The 23,389-nt window shown below is 50.9% G+C and overlaps 1 protein-coding gene across 1 annotated transcript in view; it reads left to right on the forward strand.

Annotated features, from left to right (window-relative positions):
• The first annotated feature begins 5,276 nt into the window (after positions 1-5,276).
• Positions 5,277-23,389, forward strand: part of SLCO2A1 (solute carrier organic anion transporter family member 2A1) — a 29,602-nt gene continuing 11,489 nt past the window's right edge. The window contains exons 1-3 of the mRNA XM_087739798.1: positions 5,277-5,506; positions 18,089-18,226; positions 20,277-20,439. Of these exons, the coding sequence (XP_087595924.1) occupies positions 5,414-5,506; positions 18,089-18,226; positions 20,277-20,439 (394 nt within the window). The 5' untranslated portion in view covers positions 5,277-5,413. The remainder of the gene's footprint in view (positions 5,507-18,088; positions 18,227-20,276; positions 20,440-23,389) is intronic.

The following is a 23,389-nucleotide window of genomic DNA, read 5'->3' on the forward strand; positions in this document are numbered from 1 at the left end:
CTGGGCATGGCTGGCTTCCCTGCACGGCTGGTGGTGGCTTCAGGTGGAGGATAAGCAGTGTCACGTCCTGCTCTGGGGCTCGGCTGTTGCTTGTCCCAAAAGCTCCTCTGTACATGCCTCTCTACCGTGGGGACCATGGTGTCCCCTCCCTGAGGGCTGGACCACCTTCTTGGGTGCTGGTAAACCACCTTCCCCTCACTCTCCATCCCCAGGAGCAGGTCAGGCTGTAAGCCAGCCAAGCCTGTTCTTCAGGTATGGCTGCGTACCTTCCTCTGACCAGTATTTCTGCTCCAGATCAAATATATGTTGCTGGTAAATTAAACCCAGCCTGTCATGCTCTGTAATTTCCTTTGCAACTGCAGGCATTGGCAGGAACCGCTGGTGCATGCTGCCCGCCCCATCCCCTTTGGTCCTCGTCCCCTGCTGTGCCACACCACCAGCCCTGGAGAATAAATGGGGTTTCCAGGGGGTGGGTTTGGCGTGCTGGTCCGCAACCCCAGGGACTGGCTCTGGAAAACGCAGCGGGGGGTGTTTTTAATCTGCATTCCCAGAGCAATGTTTGTACTTGCAAGCCTGAAACCCTCCAGGAGCCCCGGGGGCTTCGTGTTCGCTTCTGCAGAGGCTTGTGCTGTCCTGGTACTGGTGTGCAGCAAGTAAATTGGGGGTCATGCAGCTCCAGGAAGTTTGTTTTTAAGCTGTGCGAGGTTCCCGAGTAAATACAGGGATCACCTTTCACTCCCTTCCTAATCCTGCTTGCGACAGCACCACCCACAAAGCAGGAGACCCAGCACATCTTGGGCGATAACCTCTAGGGCTGCTCATTTTATGAGCTGTATGTAGGGCTCTGATCCTGCTTTTGTTCCTTCCTCTCTCTTGCAGAGCCTCCCCAGGTCTTCCCAACATGATGTGTCTCTCTAAGTGTCTGTCCATCCTCACATCTCCTCCCATGGCTGATGTCTGTGGTAGGATCTTCATCGCTGCTATGTCTGAAAACATGAATGTCTATGTTTGCTTGGATCACATCTCAGTCCCTTCTTCTGCTGAGCCAGGGGGTCCTGAGGTCCAGTCCCTTCTCCAGCTTCTAGTTTTATCCAACGACAGAGGATTTCACAGTCGAGGGGATGTATACAGGCTTGCTATGGGCTTCTCTGTTATTGCTGGATCACATGAAGCCACCAAAGAGTTTGGAAGGCAGCTGAGTCTTCTGGATCCACACCTTTGGATCTGGGGAAATAACTTCTGACCTAGCAGGAACCAGGTTTCTTGGGACATCTGACCACACAGTTCACATTTTGCCAGCTCCAAGATAGGAAAATGAGTTCCTTGGCCCATCATTCCCTTGGTCCCGGGGCTATCTGGCTCCAGACCATGGATGGTGCCTTAAGCAAGTCTGTATGAATTGAAATAGTGACTGCAAAAGTCCAAGTCTCAGTCCTAAGTCACTGATAGGGAGGCTTCTGGGAAAGAAACGCCTTCCTTTAAGAAGGATCTGCTGGTCCAGCTTCAAACGTAGCAGGGACTGTCCTACTGTGCACACATAGCACAGCAGGAAATCATCTTCCATGCTGGGATGCAGTGTCTTCATCTAGTAACAAGTCTTCCCAGGGGCCAGGAACATCTTCCCAGTTGGACTCGATGATCCTTATGGGTCCCTTCCAACTCGAGACATTCTGTGATTCGGTGTTGGTGGGTATGCATTGCCTTTTAAAGTTCAGTGGGCAAATAATCATTGAGAAGAGGTTGCGGATACCGTGGAGGAAAACTGAGATGCTTCAGTCACTGTCAGATTGAAACCAGGTGGTAAAGCAGAGCTAGTCTGGTCCTCATCCCATGAAAGCACCAACCCACTGCTTGGTAGAAAGAAGTAAGGAGGATGATGCGGGGAAAGAGAAGAGCCATGGTCATGTTGAAAAAGTTTGACCCAGTCTCCTCCCCAGCAGAAAAGTGGCTTTTGAGGGTTCCGATGTTCTGCGAACAAGGTGAGCATCCCCTGGAAGCAAAGAGGGACCTGCCTCAGTTCCTGTGTAACTGCACCGGTGTAAGTTTGGTCTGCCCATGGGAAACATGCCTGGTGGGCAACTTTCAGTTGGTGGCTTGTTTTGGATGAGAGGAGATGGCAGGGTAGAGGATGAACTGGTGGTGTACATAGAGAGCTGCAGGCCTGATTCAGCTTTGCTGGTTGAAGTAGCTGGTTCTCACTCAGTTAGCGGCAGCAAGGTCTTCTCCTTCCAGCTGATGTCTTGGCCAGGGGAGCATGACTGCAGTAGGAGGAACTCATTTCAAAGGCTGCAAAAGAAATGCAGCCCCAGGAGCCGTGTAAAATGAACCAAACCCTGTCAATGTGTGATCTTTCCTGCCAGGCATTTAACATCAACCGTATCGCCCTAACAAAGCACAATGAGAAGAATTTGAAACCAAACTCTCCTCCCCTTGTCAGCGCTGCCATAAATCACTTTCCTCCTGTGCACTTGTCTGCAGGCTGAACCATTCCTTGCCAAGGCTGTAACCCTGCGAGAATGAAAATGCAGTGGAGAATCCTCAAAAAGAAGCAAGAGTCCTATTTTCTCATGTGCATCTCATTTTGTTACTTCTGTTGCACAATCTGTTGTCTAAGGTCCGTAATTTAAAAACAAAGTTTGTGTAAGAAAGCTAGAGCTGAATTTGTGTCCAAGGGCTGGAATTTCTCTTTCAGTGGGATAAAAGCTTGGGAAATGTCAGTAGTGTTCTCTGGTCCCATCTAGGTGGACAGAGCCTGCTCAGGATAGCCCTTTGCTTCTGCTGCAGGACAAAGTGCCTGCACTGGCCATGGGGAACCTCGTGGAGCTGCTGCGGCACACCAAGTACTTGATGCATCCTTAAATCGTGCCGGCCTTTAATAACTGAAACCGCCACGACTGGATTTTTAAATTCAGATTTGTCAGCTTTTATTGTGTTATTTACTACAGCTAGATAAGCTGCCAAGGCTTGGGCAATCCTCCTTGCTTGGGAAAAATGTTCACTGGAAGCTTATTTATGGGAGAGTAGACCAAGACACTGCATGGCGTGGGTAAGCAAGGTGTGCAGCCCCGCGGGGAGGTCTCCAGTGCTGTAAGTGGCTCACAGCTGGGTGTGAAGCAGGTGTTTTCTTGCCTTACCTATTGCAAGAGCTGCAGATTGAGAAATAAAATGGCAGCGTGGATTGCCAGCATGATTTCTTCCTGCCCTCCAGCAAACCAGCCCCACTGGGACATCCCTCCATGTCTGAGATCTAGCAGGGGCTTGCTGGGGGGTGGCCAGACCTGGGGAACACAGTGCTGCTTGGGGACCCAGGTCCTTTGGTTCAGAGTACGTCAGAGGCTGCCCCAGCCTCTGTCCCTTCCTTGGCCAGCTGGGACGTGTGGTCGATTCGCACCAAGGACCTGCATCCCCATGGGGCAGCGATGTCCAGCCCACGGGGGTGTTAACCAGAAGCCGTATGCAGAGAGCCCTGATTCCCTTTTGCCTCACTACAGCCTTTTGCTTCCCCTTGTAGGGGTTATTAACCCCACCGGCACAGGGTTTCCAACCCCATCCACTGGATGCGGCATCGGGGCAGGGGCGTTTCTGCCCACTGCCCATCCTGCCTGCTGCCAGGCAGAGCACAGGCTTGTTGGGCATCACACCTCTTCCCTGGTATGTTTTGCTGCATGGAGACAAATTTGTACAGAAAAGCTGAAGTTAGTGGTCAAAACAGCTGCTGTGGGGAAGCGCTTGTTATAACAAAGTGAGCGTCATGGGGTTTCTGCAGAATAAACTGAAAAGACAGGGCTGTTAGCGAGCGGGTCAGGCATTGCCTGAAAAATGAGCTCAGCAGCATGTTGGGCTCACAGGGAGGATGGGAGACAAGCAGAGGAGATGTTGGCTTGCTTGAGCTTTTCTATTGGTGAGGCTGAAATTCTGTCTCTTGCCATTGAGTGGCAGATAAAATGGCTCGGCTAACTCTGACGGGGGGGGAAAAGGCTCTTCTTCACATTGCATCCTGACCCCAGACCTGGCAAATTTGGGGATGGGAGTGGAAAAAGAGAGATGGGAAAACAGGATGCCTTTTTTTGCCACCCATAGGCCAGTGATAGCCACCTGTCCCTGCAAGCAGTGCTCCTGGGACAGGGTTAGGAAATCGGGAAGCTGACAGCCGAAAGTAGCTCTTTTTATCTTAGCAATGTTAATTTTCACACTGCTTTCAAGCCCTATGCCTGGTCAGACCGATGCTGGACCCCGAAGATCCTGGGGGTCCTCTGGCAGGACGGCTTGGGCAAGGTGGGAGGAAGGGAGCGCCCAGGGAGCCTCTCCCACGGGTGCAATGCACCCTCTCGTGGCGAGCGGCCACGGCGGGTGCTGGGGCAGGGCGTGGGTGTTGGTGGGTGCCCGCTGAGCAGGGCTCTGCTCCTTGGCGTCATACCATGGTGGACGTAGGGACCTGCCAGCCCTCCCATGCGGAAACTGTTCAGGGAGCTGGGATTTGGTTTGTCCAGGCTCAGGGCACCCCGAGGTAGGCTCCACTGTTTCCCACAGGGTCCCCCCACCTCTCCCCCCTGCTTTAAGCAGAGAAAAGCAATAATTTTGACAAAATACTTGAAGCTGGCTTCCTCTCAGCCGGGATCAACCTGCCTTTCTCCCTCTGACACTTTTCCTCCCTGTGAGGAGCCTGCAAAATAAATCAGTGCTTTGCATAAACAAAGTCCTGGAGAGGTATTAGCAAAAAAACAGTGCTCAGGAGCTTCACAAATGCAGTTATTTCCATGGCAGAAAAGCAGAAGTTTTGTTTGTTTTTTTTTTTCTCTGTAACCCCTTAACTCAGGGAGGTATTTCTCCATCTGGCCACCCGATTTCCCCCCCCCACTGCCACCTGGGAGCCAAATCTGTTTGCTGAAAGGTGCCTCCCCTTCCTCTCACCCCTTCAGGGGGACTTGAATTAAAACCCCAGTCGCTTTCCCTGCGGGAAGGCTGTGCTGCCAGTACTGGTGGCTTGTCCAGCCGCATCCTGCAGCCTCAGACGTGAGCACAGCAGAGGGGATCTGCTGCAGGGACGAGTGGCAGGTCGGGGCACTGGGTGTCCCCCACAGGTGGGCAAGCATCTTCGCACCACCACGTTCCCCATCCCCAAACTGGAGAGGCTCGGCCAGCCCTCGCTCCCACCTGCTCCCTGTGTGCTGGCGCGAGCTTCCTGCGACTTTAAAGTTCCCTCGGCGCACAAAGCAAAAGAGGGAGGAGAAAGGGTTTCATCATCGCTTTGGAGAGCAGACTTATAAAAACTTTGCGCTCACACTGCCTGCCTCACTCGCGGGCGTGGAGGGTTTTCGGCACGGACAGTGCACGCTGCTAGCAGCAGGACAGGCCAGAGAGGGACGGGAGCCCACGTGCAGCCCAGGTATTCGGGGCTCCCTGGGAAGCCCCCATGATGGGAGTCCACCCCGAAGCCGGCAAATCCTCAGTTGACATCCCCAAAAGGTCCAGCACCTGCTCCCGGAGTATTTTCTGCAACATCAAGGTAAGGAGCAGTGCCTGGCAGGGATGTGTCTCCGGGGAGGGAGGAGGAGGGTGCTTGCGTGGAGAGCGACCCCAACCCATCCCACGGGTCCCCGCATCCCCAATACAAACTACGAGTAAAATGAAGGGTGTTTGCTAAGATGCAGAACTTGAAAGTCAGTTCCTCAAGCAGTCCTGGATAACACCACCGAGGTCCATCCCGCTCGGCACATGGGAAGGGCTGGGGGACTCGGTGGGTTTCGGAGTGGTACCCTGCACGGCATGTGGGTGTTACACCCCGTGGAAGCGGCATGGGCAGCTCTCCGTGAGCTGTGGAGCTTACCCACGGCGTCTGGTACACAGTGTGCTGCTCTTAGGGAATAATTAACCACAACCTGGTGCGAAAAAAAACCCACTGCCCTACAATAACACTGATTTGCTTTAAAAACCTTGGTGAGCAGGGTATTTTGAGAGACAGAAGCAAAATCTTGGCAGGTTGAAGTGGGTTTTCTGGGGTTGGCTGCCCAGTTACTCACCTGCCCCTATTAGCAAGGCAAGAGCTGTCATCTTAAAGCCAGTCCCTGCCTAAGCTTCAGGCTCTTGAGCTCACTGCCTGCGTGAGAAAACGCCAGCCATGCTGGCCACCTCTCGTGTTTTAAACCCTGCTAACCATCGTGCTTTTACACCACCCCCCACCCTGTCTTTTTTTCCCCATGCAGTACATTTTGGCCTATTTTTCGATGGGCACCAAGGCTGCTGCACATGCTGATTCCTGTCCCGGGGACACCTGCCTGCCTTGGCCAGGATTTCCCTGGGTGGGGGGGATTTTCGTGCCTTGCTTGGCACCTGCACGCATCGGCATCTGAAGCAGACGGGTACAGTTTTGGTAGGAACGGCCAGAGCAGCTTTGGGTACGTGACAGGGGCCACTAGCTGGCAGCACCCCCTTGTGCTGGTGCTGCCGGTCATGCCCAGGGCTGGGGTGTGATTTCCCACTAGTGTTGCTGAATATGAGCGCGTGTTTGCTGCGAGGAAGGGTTTGTCAGCACTTGCCAGCTAAGTGTGTTTTCAGGAGTGTGCAGCCAAGGGCAGGGCATCATGGTCCAGGATGGGTTTGGGTTTTATTTGCCACCCATCTTTCCTTGCCTTGCAAGAAGGATGGTACTGCCTGCTCCTCTTTGGGCTGTGCTTGCTTGGGGTTGGTTTCTGGGCAGCAAAAGTTTCACCAAATCGTGGGGCCCTAACAGTTCTGTCAGGGTGCCGTGGGAATGCTGTAGGGTACCATGGGGCTGTTCCTAACAGGCTGCTCCTCCTCCTGGGGACTTCCAGGGCTGGAGGCATCATCCCAGATGATGTCTTCCAGTCCTACATCCCTGAAGGTCCCCACTGCCTGGGCTGGACTATTCCAGCAGGTGACTTGATGGCCCTTCTTGGCTGTGAGCTCCAGGAGGAAAAGCTTGGGATTACCCTGGGTAATTTAGGGCTGCCTCTGGGCTACTCTGACATGCCTCTGGAGGGGACCAGTGACTTTGACCCCTCCTCTGGTGGAGGTGCAAAGGGTGGCCCTAACCCCCTCCAGGCTACTCCAGTAATGACCGTGGCTTGGGGTGAGTAACGTCACCCAAAAACAGAGCCCTTCTTGCAGTTCATCCTCTTTCCTAGAAATATGTACAGCTCCCTTCAGCTATATGCTTGCAAAAATACCCTGGAACTGAAAAAACATTGCCAAACTTGATGCCTTTTTTAGGCTATAGAACTCCAGGGTTTAAAAAAAAAAAAAAAGCCCCCAAAAATGATAATCTATTTCTGCATCCCATAGGTAGGCGCAGGATGCGGGCTGTGCATGCCACAGGAGTTGGGCTGGGTGCTCAGCACCCCACACATCCAAGGGCACTTGGTCAGGGGCTGTGTCTGGGACCTCCTGGGGGCATTTGGCCGAGGGCAGATGACGTGGAGGTGTCTCTTTGCCAGCGGCAGGAGCTCTGGCTGCACTGGGAGGTGCCTGGACGGCTGCCTGCACCCGTCAGCTCCAGCTTGAATTGCCCAGCATCTGATGCTGGCTGGAGGGCTCAAGTCTTAATTTCAAAAATGAGCAAGGAGCCTGGAGCTCCCCAGAGTGGCCAGGCACCCACCACTGAGCCTGTCTGGAGGGTCCTAAGAGGTGATTTTGGAGGGAGAGGTGGTGCTGCAGCACCCAGTGTGGCAACTCTGTGTGGGACCACATGCAGAGTGACCGCAGGAGCAGGAGATCCCACCAGAGACCCCCACCTCCTGCCTGCCCTGGCTGGTGCAAATACAGCTGCACTAAGGGAAAACCAGCACGTGAAAAGAAGCACTTTTGTTTTAAAAAGTCAACAGGTTCTTGCTAAATCAAGGGGAACCAGCCCTCGATTTAGCACAGCCCAACACTGGCACTGTGCAAGCATGTTAAGGAACAGTTTGAGCTCTGTCAAAACATGCTTGTTGGCATCAGACAGATGATAGGTACCGTCTGGGATGGTGGGGAGTCAGGACACCCATCCCTTGGTGAAAAGTTCTTGCTTTAAAGAGCAAATGTGTATAAATAGACAGGCAATGACATCCCCCACCCTTTCCTGACCTGTTCACTCTTCCCGTGCTGTGACATTTTTGTTAAATATATATACATTAAAAAAACAACTGCTTCAAGGTAGAAAAGCACTAGCCTGAATGCACTTGTCAATCCTCTCAGCCCCCAAAAAATCAGTAGAAATTCGAAGTGCCGTAACTGAATTTCCAGGTTTGGGAAGCTGTTTTGTTGTGAATGGGTCATCAGAGGGCAAGGCGTACAGTAAACATCTCGGTTTATATGGCTTTATAGCTCTTGTTTGTATGAGAAGACCTTGGTGCTACAAATAATGTATCATATAAAGTTTTCATCCAGCACCTAATTGTGTGGGAAGCTGCTGGCATCATCCCACACAGAGACAGGTATTATAAAGGGGTTTAAATTAATTAGATGCAGCATCCTCCTATAAGCAATGGCAGTTTCTGATGGGGATGGTATTTCCAAAACAAAGAAAATCCCGTAGTTGTAGCAGGCTCCAAGTCCTAATCATGAAGCTCATATTTATTCCCTAAGGCTCACATGCCAGTATCGTTTTCAGAGTGCCTTTTTCAAGGCTGGGGCCAAAAATAACAAATTATTTTTCTGTGCAAACCATCTTGGTCCTCCATGTTCACCACGACGGGGACCACCGCCTCTCTGCACTGCCTCCCATTGCTCTCGGGGTGTTTTTCAGTGCTGGCCCTGTTGCTGCTGATGTTTGGAGTTGCAGGAGCATGATGGTGCTGGGCATGGGCATCAGAGAGGGAAAGGTCCTGGTGGAGAGCAGCGGGTCTAATGGTTCTGCAGGGATTTGAAGAGCGAGACGGGGACAGCAGCTCTGGGGATGGATAGTGTGGCAGCGCTGCTGGGGATGCAGGAGGACCAGTGCAGAAGTAGGCACTTGGGGAGAGTGTGGCCTGTGGATGTGGCTGCTGGCTCATATCCATGCTCTGACACAGCAGGCATTTACAGCTGATCTCTGTACCCTACGGGAATGTGGTTGGTGACAGTTCCTTGTTGCTGCTATAAGTGGGTATTAATGACTGTAGCTGCAATTACAGCAAACACCACCAAAGCTCTGCCTACACTGATATTTAAGGGCACCGCCTGGCTCAGCTGACAGTGTGTTTGCGGTCTGCACTGTGTCTCGTAGCTGGAATAAACCTGCTCATTGTGTGTATGTTTTTGAGTGCCCTCTCAAATGTGGCAGGGTTGCTTGAACCCCTCTAGAGGGGTTCAAGCTGTTTGTCTTGAGACACCTTGAAGAGAGAAAGCAGAATGCAAAATGCCTTTGGTTTTTGGGGCTGGGAGGTTGCTGCTGACCACTGTCCCCTGCAAGAAGCCTAGAGCATCTCTGTAATCCCACAGTGGTGGTGGAGATGGGTGATGAAGAGCAAGGACAACCCCCTACTTTGAAGTTCACCAGAGCTTCCAGCATTGTGCTGACTGGCACTGGGATTTTCAGGGAGTTGCAGTTGTGCTGCTTGGCAAATGAGGGATGAACCCAACCTTCAGGTGGATGCCAGCACCTAGTGGCACTGGGGATACTGGACCTCACAGCCTAGAGGTACAAAACAGGTTTGAAAGTTAGAGAAGTGGTGGGTCATTAGTCTTTTTGATACCCATGCATGGCCATGGACCCCATCACTGTCCCCTGGTCCAGGGTCCTAACTGCTGTCTCCAACCATCATGTCCATGCCCATCTTGCCCTTCCAGACATCCACTGAAAAATGATTATTTCAAAAGTGTTATATATTTGCAGTGCCTCAGATGTTTTGGCTTCTTCACCTTTATTGTCTCTTTTGTGGTTTTGTGCTATTTTAATTGATAGCTAATTGCTTGCTCCGGATCCCCAGAAACATGACAAGGAGGAGAGCTTTATAAATATCTTTTTACTTAGCTGAGTCGGACTGGTTTCAGCTGGAAGCCAGTTAGCTGGAGAGTGCAGGGGAACAGTGTGAAATGGTTGGGAGCGCAGGTGGGGGGGCCCTGCAGGGACCCCGTGGACCACCTGGCCTGGAAAAGGAAGCAGGAGGATAAAAGAGAGTTATTGTCACTTATGTCAGCTGGAGGGAGTCCAGGGGCAGATTTAAAAGCCTTAGATTTAAATTGGGTGCTATATTGGGGCAGGGAGGGGAGTGGTATGGAAGAGTGTAGGAGTGGGGACAAACAAGGTCAGAAGGAGACCGTGGGCTCTCAGAGTGCGATAAGGCTTTAAAGCATCCCAAGGTGAAGATGTTGGGGGCATGCGGGGTGCAATGGCCATGAGTGGGGAGCTCTCCCATCCCCAGGGAGGCTGGATGCCTTCTGCAGAAGAAACAGGAGCCTTGCATTGGGGTCTGAGGCCCCTGCAGCATCAGGGCAAGTTTTTTGTCCCTTCCTTTAAAGGAATTAAAGGAATTTGCTGAGAGGAGTGTATTTCAGAAGCCTGGAGATGTAACAGTCATGCTCTCATATCCTGTTGGAAAAGATCATGAATTGCTTTATTTAGCTGTTAGCAAGAACGGGAGATTCATCAAGACAGCATGGCTGTAGGTTTGGAGAGGGAAGCACTGAGAGGAGATAAGTCGTTGTTTAGGGCCATTGGTTTAAAGAAGAAAATCAAAGGATATGCCAATACTGGGCTCTGTGCAAGGAGACATGGCGAGGTGGATGAGCGTTTGTAGCAAAGAAGCAAGCAGGGTCCTTAGGACAAGTGGGGTGGCATGGGGAGAAGGACCCGCTGTGACTGGGGTCTTCCAGCATTCATGGTGATGGTGCTGGCATCAGAAAGCAAAGGTTAGGTTTGGATGGATCCAACACTGTGTTTATGTCTGGCTTTGGTGGGATCAGGTTTCAAAAGGGACCAGCAGCAGGGTAAGGAAAAAGATGGGGAAGAGTCAGACTAAAATGAGTTGGAAAGTTTAGTGGGATCAAGGTCTAGGAGACATGAAACAAGATAATTTTATGAGGGGCGAGGTGATTCAGTTCCCAAACACAACCAAGGAGTGGTCAGGGTAGATATGATTATCATGAGGGAGAGGAGTGTTGCTGATAGGGAGCATGAGGCATGGCCAGGGCTGCGGGTGTGCAAGAGGAGTGTTTACATACACTTGTAGGTCAGGGAAAATGAAGCCAAGCTGAAGCTACCTTCAAGGAAATCATGATTGGATCCTGATGCACCATAAAGAAAAGAGACTTTCAGAAAAAATGAAAGAGCCAAGACCCAACCACACAACCTACCTGTGTGCTTGGTCTGGTTGCAGGAAGAAAGAAGGCAGCTTAACAATATGCATCGTATTTTGCAGGCAGGAGTATTTTCTCAGCAGCAGCTTGGGAAGGAGCAAACCCTCGCACCTCACAGGCTGAGGGTCTGCTCTCAGCAATCCTCCGCAGCCAAAAACCTCCTTTCTTTCTGACATCCGCAATGCGCATCTGCACGTTAAGGTAGGGACATGTTTTTATGTCCCCTGGAGTGCTCCCTCTACAGCAACTGAACAAAGCAGGGCTTGCACAGACCTTGCAAGGGCATCAGGATACAGTGCAGGGAAATCCCGTGTGTACATTCGTTGCAAAAAGAGCAAACGTTGTCTTTGCACTTGACAATTGGGGGTTGTAAAGCGTGGATTATTTGGCAGTAAACAGCCATCATTGCAACTAATAATCTGGGCAGCGGTGTGCTTCAGAGAATCCCTAATCATTTTAGGTTTTTTATGAGTTTATTTTTTGCAGTAGAAATAAAATTTAGGTGCCAACTTCTGCCACTGGACCATGCTTCAGGCTCAGAGGTTTTGTGCTAAGGGATGTGCTGTATGGCAGGGTATTTGGTTCCTTCCATGGAAATGTTTCTTCCCCCCCCCCCCATCTTTCATGGTGCTTTTTGATCTATAAATCTAGGCAGCTGCATGTAGGAAAGAGATGCCAAGGAGGGACTTATTTCCCCATGCATGTCCATATACTTTTCATTTCCAGCTGATATATTTCTTTCGGACTGAGCGATCTCAGCCATCCTACTGCAGGAGGATCTCTTAGTGTAGTGAATGTTGATCATATACAAGCTCTAAAATAAAGAGCCTGTCTTCTCCCTGACTATTAAAATTTTGGGGATATTCTTATTACTTCCTAAAGTTCCCCCCTCCCCTTTCTTTTTTCCCCTTGGAAGCACAGGAGAGTAAAGTGGAAGAAGCCTTCAGAGGTGGGCACGTTGGGGTCTCCTGCTTTGGGCCATAACTTTCCACTAAGGTCAAACAATTTTTCTTTGGCCTTCCGGAGCCCAAAATGCAACTCTAATAGTACTATGTGAGAGGGAAAGAGCTAACAGAGCATCCTTACTCCTAGTCCTTTCCAAACATTTACTCCAGCCAGATTAATTTTGCACCTTCCTGCAACGACTGCCTTTGGCCACGTCCTACCTTGGTGTCATCAGTCAGCTGGGAGCAGTTCTGTGAGGATCTCCACTCCTCTTTACAGCTCCCCAGGCAGCTCTTGTGTCCATCTAATGAATTAAGTCCTGGCTCTTTCCATCCACGCTGCTAGCGGTGCTGCTGTTGGAAGGCTGTTGGGCACGGAGGTTAGCACTGGTGTGTGCACAAGAGAGCCAGAGCTGGGAGCTGCCAATGCTCTCTCCTCACACGGTGAGGTGCACCATCAACATTTTCACCTTCTCTAGCTCCAGGCAGGGCTGCCAAGGTGAAGACACTGAAAAATGAGGTGAGAGATGACTTTGGACACGAGTGCTGCTACCACAGCATGAAGCTGTGGAAGTGGAGCAAGGAATTAACCCTTAACTCACTCCTCCACATGGCAGAGAGGAAGGGGCAGTGGCTGTGCCGCACGTAGCAGCATCTTCCCAAACCCCTGGTCCCTGCAGAGCAGAGCCAGGCTCCCTCATGGAGGAGTCTTCTGGATCCTGGAGGCTCCAGAGAGGCAGTTCATTCCTTTGAAATAAAAACAAACCTGAATTTTTTTACCTGGCCTTGACTCTGACCCATGTCCAACACATGCATGCTGGGGTTATCAAGCACTTCATGTTTGGTTTTTCTTCTTGCCAAGCATTTTATTGGCTGCCTTGGTCACAAGGGATGCTTCCCCAGCCTGCCCCCCAAAAAGTCTCTTATGAAACAGTCCACCTTTCATAATAGGCTTTTCTAAAGTCCAGTGTCTGTGTACCTGTTTGTTAAGGCCAGTGACAGTGTTGACAGTGCATTATCTTACATAAGCAATATGGAAAGAGAGAGACACGAGATAAGGGAGTACCGCTTAGCAGACCCAGTATGTGACATGGGGTAGTGCAAGTACCTGCTGCCTACCAGCACTGCCTGCAACAGTGCCTGCTCCCAGTGCACGCATCCAGCCCCGGGAGCAGCAACCTCCCTCTGACCCCAAAACCTTCTGACCCAAGAACACATACCTCAAGGACAGGTTTACCCCCTGGCTCTGGCTTCCTCATCCTTGTCTGCTTTACAGGTTCAGCACAAAGCTGGAAGACCCCCTTTCTCCTCCCAGAGCCTTATTTTATTCCCTGTGAGCTTCAGGGAAGTGGAAAGGGTGCAAGTGGGTCTTCTGAGGTGGCTGCAAGGGCTGAAATGCCATCTCAGACATCTCCCAGGAGTGCACCAGCCACTGTGGCCATACCTGGCATCCCATAGGGATGTCTTGGTGCCAGTATAGGATCTCAGCCTTGCTGCCGCATCTTCATGCCTGGGGACTACCTGCAGCCCAGCCTGCCCCTGCCTTAGCCCCACCAGCCCTCCGGGTCAAGTATTTGTTGAACACATCTCCTCTGAAGGAGGTTTGGGTTGGGATTGACTGAATAGCTGCCAGCTCTCTGCTTTGAACCTGAGAACTGTTGTCCAGACCATGGAGGGACCAGTCCCCTCTCTTCCCTGCAACAGGGTGGATTTCTCTTCCTTACGAAAAAGTATTACCTTGGGAGGTGCTAGTCCCCACGAAATGGGGCAAGGAGCAGTGTGTCTGCAAGGGATCTTTCCCCACGCGTTTGCTATCCTTTTAAATGAAGTGTGTCTTGGAAAGGAGTCAAGTGTCTTGTGTAAACAGCCTGGAGTCAGGATCGCTCAGGCACTCTGAAGGAAACACAGATATGATTAAGAGGGGATTTTGTGTGTGTGCGGGTGCATGTGGGTGCACGCCTTTGGCCTCTCTGCCCTGCTCCCTGACTGCCCACGATTGCTGCTTGCCTGCAGCTCCAAAAATACACCAGGCTCTGATGGGAGCATCTTCTCCGCACTTCGTATTTGTGGGAGTGTCCCTGACTCCTTAACCTCCCACCGCACCTTCGCCTTTGGTGCCGTTGTGCCTGCTTTGCATCAGCAAAACCTCCCTTCAGATGAGTTTGGCTCTTCTTTAAAACCCCCTTCTTCGTTGTTATGGAAGGTAGAGGATAGCAGTTCCATCCCCTCCTGGGGTTGCTCAGCAGGTGCATGGGGCCAACCAGCTCTGGTGCTCTCTGCAACTGGAAGGGACCAGGTTGGTGCTGGTTTCCATGGACCAGCATGTTGTGGGTGGTCAGCATGAACATATGGGGATGGGGATGCATGGGGAGAGGGACAGGGATGGCAGAGACCTGTGAGGACCTGTGAAAGGACACAGGAGAGTGGTGCCCTTCATCTCCACCAGCCTCAGAGTTCTGCTCTTCTCAGCTGTAGTGTCTTGGCCAGTGCCAAGGTCAGGTGGTGCACGGACTCCTTTTGGGGAGCCCTCCAAGTAAGCCCCTCTCCCAGCTATTTGCACTTAGAGCCTTCAAGGTTTGGGCTGTTATTATTTTAATTAGAATTGAGTCTGCTGAATGTAGGGGAAGTCTTAAATCAGGCACATCTCTTGCCTCCAGACAGTCAAAGTTTGGAAGAGTCGAGCTCCAGCTGCACAAGTCCTGGAGCAGCAGCTGTTTTGCTTTGCTCTGACTGTTTTGGGTGGCAGCTTCTTCCCAAGCAAAATAATCTCCTCTGCCCTTCCCCTCCCATCCTCCGGACTTTCTGCATCCAAGGGCTGAGGCTGCTGTGTGGTCTCAGTGCCAGCAGCAGCGTGGGGTGGGATTGGGTCCCCTGAGCATCCTTTCCGTTCTTCTGCCTTTCCTGCTAACCCTGCTCATAGGAGCCGAATTAGGACTCATGGGCGGGGGGGGAGCAGTCGCACCCCAAAGTCTTTCTCTCACCTTGTCAGTGCTCTCCATCTGCATTTCTCCCACCTTGCCTTCCCTTACAGCAGGCAGCCCCAGCTTGCTCCCAGGCATCTTGGGATCCACGGCCCCATTTTGTCCATCCCCAGGTCATCACCAATGCATAAACCCATCTCAGGCCATCTCTCGCCAGCTCTAACTTTTTCTGCCTGCCCTCTCTGACCACAGCTTGTCCCTCCCATCTCCTGCCCTCCATCCTCTCCTGAAGCACAGCCAGTGCTGCTTCCCCACGGTCCTTCCATGCCTCTACCTTCTCCCCATCCCCTGCTAACTCCAGCATTTTGGGGAGTCAGGCTGCCTTTCCTCCTCATCTTCCCTCCCTGCCAGCATCCTCTCTCTCCCCAGCACTTCTCATCTCCCTGTCTGCCCTGGGATTAGGCTGACATTTGCTGCGCTAAATTCAGCCTTAGTGATCCACCCTCTTCCCTCCTTGTTGGTAAACAGCTTGGCTTCTCCAGCTAATGCCTCACACCAGGAGAGCTCTCCCTCCAGCTGCTCTGCATCTCAGGCAGTCCCAGCCCTCCACTGTTTAGCCAGCGTTTCCTTATTCGAATGACTTCAGTAGGGTCTGGCCAGAGCTGCAGGAACAAAAATTAATGTTCTCTGGCAACAAGATCCCCTCTCCGTTTCTCATCCTCACAGGAGTCACCTCTCTGCTCCAGACCAGCCCGGCTGGACTAGGATGATGAGGGTGGTGAGACACTGGAACAGGTTGCCCAGAAAAGTTGTGGAAATGTCCCTGGAAGTGTTCAAGGCCAGGTTGGATGGGGCTTTGAGCAACCTAGTCTAGTGGAAGGTGTCCTTGCCCATGGCAGGGGGGTTGGAGCTAGGTGATCTTTAAGGTCCCTTCCAACTCAAACCATTCTATGCTTCTATGACTAATTACACAGTGATCCCAGGTCAGGATTGGGGAAGGTGAAGGTGGTGGATCCAGCTGTCACCTGCAGGACCATGTGCTCGGATGGGTTTTTGAACATAGGAGTTGATAGCTGAAGGGTGTAGAGGTCATTCTGGTTCAAGAGTTTACTTTCAGATGTTTCACTTCCACTTTGTCCCTGTCTGGAAGGGTTTCCTACCTTGCGCCCCACATTGTTGCTCTGTGGCTTTTTGTCGGGGCAAAGTCCCACCCTGGGACTTTGTCCTCTCCTGATTGGCTACCAGGGTGGCAGATACCTGCCTGATGTTAGCTTGTCTGCTGACACCCCTCCAAGATGTGGCTGGGGAGTTCATGGCAGCAGCTTGTCCCTGTGACCCTTCTTCCCTCTTTTTCTGTCTTCCTCCTTTACTTTTCTGTGGTCTTCAGGTTGTTCACAGCCTGCCCTCACACTGCCAGGGCTCCATTTTCTCCTTCCCCTTCATCTCCCATCCTCTTCTCTCCTGCTGCCTGTCAGCACCTCTGCCATCTCTTATGCTTTTAGATACCTGGCTCTGTCTTCTGGCTGGTGCTATCCTCCCTCACAGGAGAAGCTTCCCAAGAAGCCATCTTCTTGCCCATCTTCTACCCAAATTCTCTTGCAATTGCCTGACCAGCGACAGGTAGATCCCCAGGGCTCTGCGTCCTCCTCTGCTCCCCAAAAGCCACTCCACCCATCTACGGCATTTGCATCCTCCGTGTTGGGTGGACAATTTTGTTCTTTTTCTGGTTGTTTTTTTTCTTTTCCTTCACACAATGGGTCAGGGCTTCTGGGCACTGCCGCCATTTCAAATAAATACTAATAACGAGTATTGCTGCTCTCCTAGCCAAGGACATAAGGAATTTGTCAGCCCTGAAGTACCTTTGATCCCCCGTTCATCATCTTGGGCTTCCCACTGTTATCTTTGTGGGACATGCTTCCGGTATTCAGCAAATATTTGATTTCCTGTGAATTTAAATAAAAAGACTTTTTCCCTTTTTTTTTTTTTTTATAAATTAGTCTAAAATACTTTTGGCACCATGTGGACGCATACCATTCCAAGAAAAATAACGGAAAACTGTTCTGACTAAATATAGATCAAAAGACACTTGTGAGCTGCCTCTTGCATCCCCGTCTGAGAGCACTTTCCTCTCCCAGGCCACCCGGGCTCTTTCGACCATGCTTCTGCCCTGCCCTTACACTCTCTATGTTCCTTCCTCTGCTCCAGGCAATCTCTGCCTCCATTCGGCTTGGTTTCTGGCTCAACTTACAGCCTGGCTCAAGGGAAAGATGCTGTTTTTAGAATACTACAGAGGTCTTCCAGTAGTGAGACTACGTTGTGCATATTTCATCCTTTCCCTCTGGGGCTTTTAAAGCCCTTTTCCACTTTTTCTTGCAATACCCCTTGGAGCAGGTTCTGTTAATTGGCTTTACAGCTGAGTGAATCCAAGGGGCCAACTGGAAATACTGGATCTCAGGTAGTCTAAACGAGCATGGCTCCCTTTCAGCTGTGGCACAGCAGCTGCAGGGTTGGCTCTAACATGGTCTCAGGAGCACCCACCAAGTCTATGCAAAGTCAAGCCTGTCTCATTGATTTATCGTTGTACAACTCCCAGTGCAACAGGTCCTCCTAGGGTTAGAGGGTTGTTCTTGAGAGCTGCACAAGGATTGCCACAGTGCAAATAATAATGAATATTAATAATGATAAAGCAGAGGAAAGATAAAGACAGAGCTCCTTGTCCTCTCTTCTGAACACTGCTTTGCTCATTTTGCAAAGCTAAATTAATTAGGGATCCAGGACTGAACCCTTCAGTACATCTGTTGTATGTCAGAGATGCAGCCATATTGGCCAACTTGAGTCCATGTGAGTATGACTCTCAAGTGCCTCACACAGGACATGGTCTCCAGCAGTTACACATCAGCAGGGCACTAACTGAGTGCTAACTGGGATGGCACATTTTTTTGCCCACAGGTGTTTGTGCTGTGCCATGGGCTTCTCCAGCTCTCCCAGCTCCTCTACAGTGCCAACTTCAAGAGCAGCCTTACCACCATTGAGAAGCGCTTTGGGCTCTCCAGTCTCTCTTCAGGTTTCATCTCCAGCTTGCACGAGGTAACTGGGTGAGATGCTTGTGAGGGGGCCCCCAGGAGTGGCCAGAACGCGGGGGGACCTTCCCCAAATAAGGTCTCAGGGTTGTTCACACTCAGTGCTTCCTCAGCCATGCCTACACGTACTGGATGAAGCAGATGTTGCTGTACACTTGGACAGCTCTTCACACTTCACTACTGCTGTACCATATGCCAGGAGATTGAAGGTAGGGTTAGGTGGTGAGGACGTGGCCTTGGAGGGCAGCAGCAGAAAGCAGGTTGTGTCAGAAGAGACCACTCCACCCTGGCATGCCAAACATCTCCAGCAGACATGACTGGGAGATGTGCAATGTGATTCTTCTCCTTTGGTCACAGTTCTTATAGCTTTTGTGAAGAGGAGCATTTTATTACAAGTGGTACCCACACAACTACAGCTCCGTGAGCAAATTACAGTAAAAGTATCTGTTTTCATAGGTGTCTCATCAGCTTCAGGAATGACTCTGGCCTGAGTCATTCTCAGCTTTCTCTGAAAGGAGACCCTGGCCAGCAGTCTCTCCAAGATCTACTGCCTTTCTTCAGTGGTCCCAGCTTCTGATGGCCCAGTGGCAAAGGAGTGACTTTCACTGGCATCATATTGCTGAGCTGGCCAAGGATTTTCCCACGGACACTTTCTAATTACTTACTCTTCTGGAATAAGTTTTCTAGTTCACGTTGTCATGAATTCTATCCTTTCTGGCAGCTCTTCAAGGCCAACTAGGAAAAGACCTGCTGGGAGAGACTTTCTTTTGATGACACAGACAAAGAAGTGCTTGGTGGCAGCCCACCTTGCATACAGCTGGTCTTCTTGCATGGGATCCTCCACCAAGAGGCTGAGCACTGGGAATCCTCCTGAGTCCTTGGGGAAGCAGATGCCCAGGTCTTACCCCAACCAGCAAGTACATCCAAGAATCAAAAAACTCGTTCAAAGCCTATTGAGACCAATGAAGGACTTTGCACTGATTGTGACTAGGTCCAAACCATACAAAAAAAGAGACCCAGTATGGACAGTTGTAACATTGGTAATCCTCAACTGGCATAATTAAGCCCTGCAGAGTATCCCACCACCCACAGCAGTGTTACATCTGTAACCTGTCTGCTCCTCATCCGCTAGAGAAATTACTCCTAATTATGAGACTTAACCAAAGCAAACGTCATGTAAAGCAGTCTGTTACTGCAAGAATATAAAGGGAAAAGGATTGGAATAGGACATATGCCATGCTGTTAAAGAATAACAGCTTTCAGACAACTGATATATCTTTATTCCTCTGCTTTATGAGAGGGATTTCTGCACTTTACTCCAGCTCTGTGTGAGCTCCCCTGCCTGTCCAGGACCACGATCTTTTCACATTGACGGCTGCAGCAATTCCAAGAACAAAAACCACAAAGAGACAAACAAGGGAGCCCATGTAAACATAAATAAAAAGTATTCTTAGCCATACATGCCAAGGTTAAAATAATGTTTAGCTTGTCCCAAGCTGACAAAGGCCATGTAATGGTAATTTTATGGTGTTCAACCCCTTGCCTAAGTAAGCTGCATGTTTTCATATCTTTTTAGCTAATCATATCTACAGTTGCAAATGTCCAGAGTCACAAACATTTGCAATGAGCTGGACTTTGTAGCTGGGCTCGTGCCTGCTTAGTCATGGGAATGAAGGCAATATGCTTCATTTCTTGCTGTGTTTGGGGGAATCGTTAGTTTATGCCACATCCTATGAGGTGGGAGGCATGTGTGGGTGCTGAAAAAAGCCCCAGCCAGACCACAGGGAGGTTGTGAAGCCGTCTGTGACAACAAGGGATGCACACAGGTGACAGAAGCCAAGGAGCTGGCCTGCTGGCTTTTGATGAGAAGGAAGCACTGACTTGCTGTGAATGTCCAGGGTGAAGGGCTGTCCCGTTCCTGCTCTTGTGGGGGGTCAAACACCACCTGATAAGAGAGCTCTCCACCCACCCAGACACAGTCCTGGGGGACCAGTTACAGAGTCTTGCCTTCCTCCCTGATGTCTTCTAACGTCCCCATTTCACTGTGCCCTTTCCAGATCGGCAACGTGGTCCTCATCATCTTCGTCAGCTACTTCGGCAGCCGAGTTCACCGCCCACGGGTGATCGGTGTGGGGGGGCTGCTGCTGGCAACGGGAGCGTTCTTGGTTACCCTGCCCCACTTCCTATCAGACCCTTATGAATACACCACACTTAGCACCGGTAAGTACCTTCACCCTTATCGCCATGACCTGTCACAGCACAAATCCATCTCCAGTTGCTCTGGGCTGGGTTACCTGTGCCTACCCAAAAAACAGCGTTGTATCCAGCGCGCACACAATTTAAACACAGTGTTTGGAGGGAAAGACTTAAGGCAGAGATTTGCTATTTTAAGCCTGACTTCAGTATAGTTTTGCAACCCCTTCTGAATGCAATAATTACATGTGGCATCCCTTCCACCTCTTCTGCACATGTCGTTCGAGCCACGTTTTCAGGTGCCAAGTACTGTGATCGTGGTGAAGTACCTAAATTCCCCATAGGTGCTCCTGAAGGCCTCCAGAGGGAGCAGTCTGTGTTTCAAGTTCAGCAGGCGGGATCTCTCCCTCCAGGCTTCCAAGACACCTCTTTCTCGCATCAGTGCCCAAGGAGCTTGCTGTAGGGCTGAGACCCCTGAGATAGCCATCATCCCACACGGGCGTGCCACCCCAGGAATATTTGTAAGGAGGTTCCACAAATGTGGAACTTGAAAACTAATTGTTTAACTAACTTAATATTTGATTTTTAACATGCTTCTCTCCTGGCTGCGCCCACCCATCTTTCTTCAGATCTCTAAGCACACCATGTCCCTACTTTCTGCATGGGTGGTCTGCGTCCTTCCAACCTGCTCCTGAGCATCCTAGAAATAGGTTTGCTTTCTGTAGCATCAGAAAAGCCCCAGCTGCAGCTCCAAAGCTGCATTACTGGCTAATGCAGACAGCATTGTTATTAACAATGACATTCGGGTATCCAAAAAGCCAGCCAAGGAGAGAGTGTGAAACAACTGTGAGCAGAGAGCTGCTGATGGGGCAGCAGATTTGGAGCAGAAGCCCTGGGATGCAGGAGATGCTGGTTCTGCTGCTGCTGTCCTGTGTGACTGGAAAAAATCACTTCACTTCTGGCTTTTTCGGGGCACTGGTGCATTTCCTGAGGGGGCTCAAAGGCTCTGCAGTACCTTGCCACTGAGGCTTTGTGCTTTTCTGAACTCTGAGCTGGATTCATACCAGAACAGTTCTTGCCATATCAGTCTCATTTGGATGGCCCTTATCCGCTCAAGAAGTTAATAGCTGTGGCACTGTAGGTCAGTCTTCACATGCACTGGGGGAAAAGCTGTTAATCTGGCTGATAAGAAGGCTTGAAAGTACAATCTTGATGTCTGTTTATGCCTTGTTGCACCAGCTAGGTTTTGACCACCTTCTCCTTTCTCCTGGTTGTTGTGCGTGACAAAAGAGGTTGCTCTTGGTGATCTCACTGCAGGCAGCTGAGAGCTGTGGCAGAGCAAGGGAGAAGATCAAACACTCCCGCTGCAGTCTGGCTTCCCTGCAGCCCTGCTGAGAGCCCAGGCTGAATGCAAATGCAGCTGATGGTTTGCCTATAGCCCAAAGCATTAGGAAAGGAACATTATCTTTACTGGAGTCACAGAGGTATTGCAGCATGAGAAGTGAGGTTGTCTCCCTGCTGCTGAGCAGTATGCAGGTGATTGATTGATAGAGCAGAGTTAAGATCTCCTGTCCCCAGGACCTGTTCTGCTCTAGCCAGTACGCCTTACAATCCATACTAAGGAGGGCTACTGATTTAACTGGGCAGGCTTTGGGAACAAGCCAGTGTGTACAACAACAGCTCTGGTTTCCATGCAGAATGCAATACACAGAAGAGCCTGCATCATGTGCCAGAAGGCTGGCCTTGGTCTTCCCAAAGTGACTTCAGCCCCTAAATTCTTGGGATGCCAATGAGCCTTAGCCTCCTTGGGGATTGCCACCTCTGAAAATCCTAAGTCACCTCAGCTCTGTGCCAAGTTGCTCCCCCTGCGCCTGTGCCACTGAGGGGGATGGCAGCAGTCACAGCAGTGCCAGCCAGGGAAAGCCTTCCACCTCTAGTTAGAAGATGCTTTCTCTTGGGAAGACTTTGAGCCCTGTGGATTGCATCGTAGCCTGATTCTCTGGGCTCAAGGAGCCTTAGCTGTGCCGGGGAGCTGCTGGGTGGCCTTAGGCAAGCTGCTCCCCTTAGATAGTTCCTAACTTTGCTGCAGCTCAACAGGATGCAGACCCCGGACAGGGAGCAAACCACAGTGAGGACATAGCTGCTCACAAGTGCCTGACTGCTCCTACCAAAGGGTCAGAGATCCTCTGGCTTTGCTCTCCCACATCAGCTCTGGGAAATCAGGCACCACCACGGCTGATCTGCAAACCCAGATCCCATGAAACATTACTAAAAAAGATGGCCTGGTGTGGAGCTGAGAGTGTGCCAGCACTCATGCAGAAATATGAAGACCAGATCTCTGCTGGCTCGCAGCTGCATCCCTGCTACGCAGCTTCAAATGTCTCCATGATTTTCAAGTCGGCCAGTTTGGAGACTGGATCAGGCATCAGGTGCTGAGTCTTCTGAAAGCATAAATTCATGCATCAGACTATGAACGGGTCAGGATTCAGGACAGGGGCTGCTCTTATTGCAAAGGAAACAAGTCGAAGGAGCAGGTATCATCCCGCTCCCTGCCCAGAGCCCTACATGTCTCTGCCTGGTATTTACAACCCATGAAGATACTCCAGTCATGGTTGGACTTTGCATGGCAGTCTTGAGCAGCATGAAGACCTCCCCATGTCTGGATGGTATGAAGAAGTAAGATTCTTGCTTTGGGAGATGGGCTGCTCCTGAGCAAAGAGGGCAATGGAGATTCAGGGGCAGGGTGTCCTGCTCAGGACAGCCAGGTCACCCCAGAGAGCATTGCTCCCTGTTCCTGCCTGGGTACCACAAGGGAGCAAAGACCATTGATAACAAAAAGCCAGCCATGGGTTAGGTTTGCCCTCGTTAAACCGAGAGCAGCCTCACTCCACAGCATGCAACCTGGCATGAGAGGCTTCTGTGACTCTCGCTTTTGCTGTGGTAAAATCTTTATTAGAAAAGAAGGCTCCTTCTGTCT

Source organism: Nipponia nippon, unplaced genomic scaffold (assembly GCF_047370975.1).
Source record: "Nipponia nippon isolate SJK-2023a ecotype South Korea unplaced genomic scaffold, ASM4737097v1 scaffold_7, whole genome shotgun sequence".
Lineage (NCBI taxonomy): Eukaryota > Metazoa > Chordata > Aves > Pelecaniformes > Threskiornithidae > Nipponia > Nipponia nippon.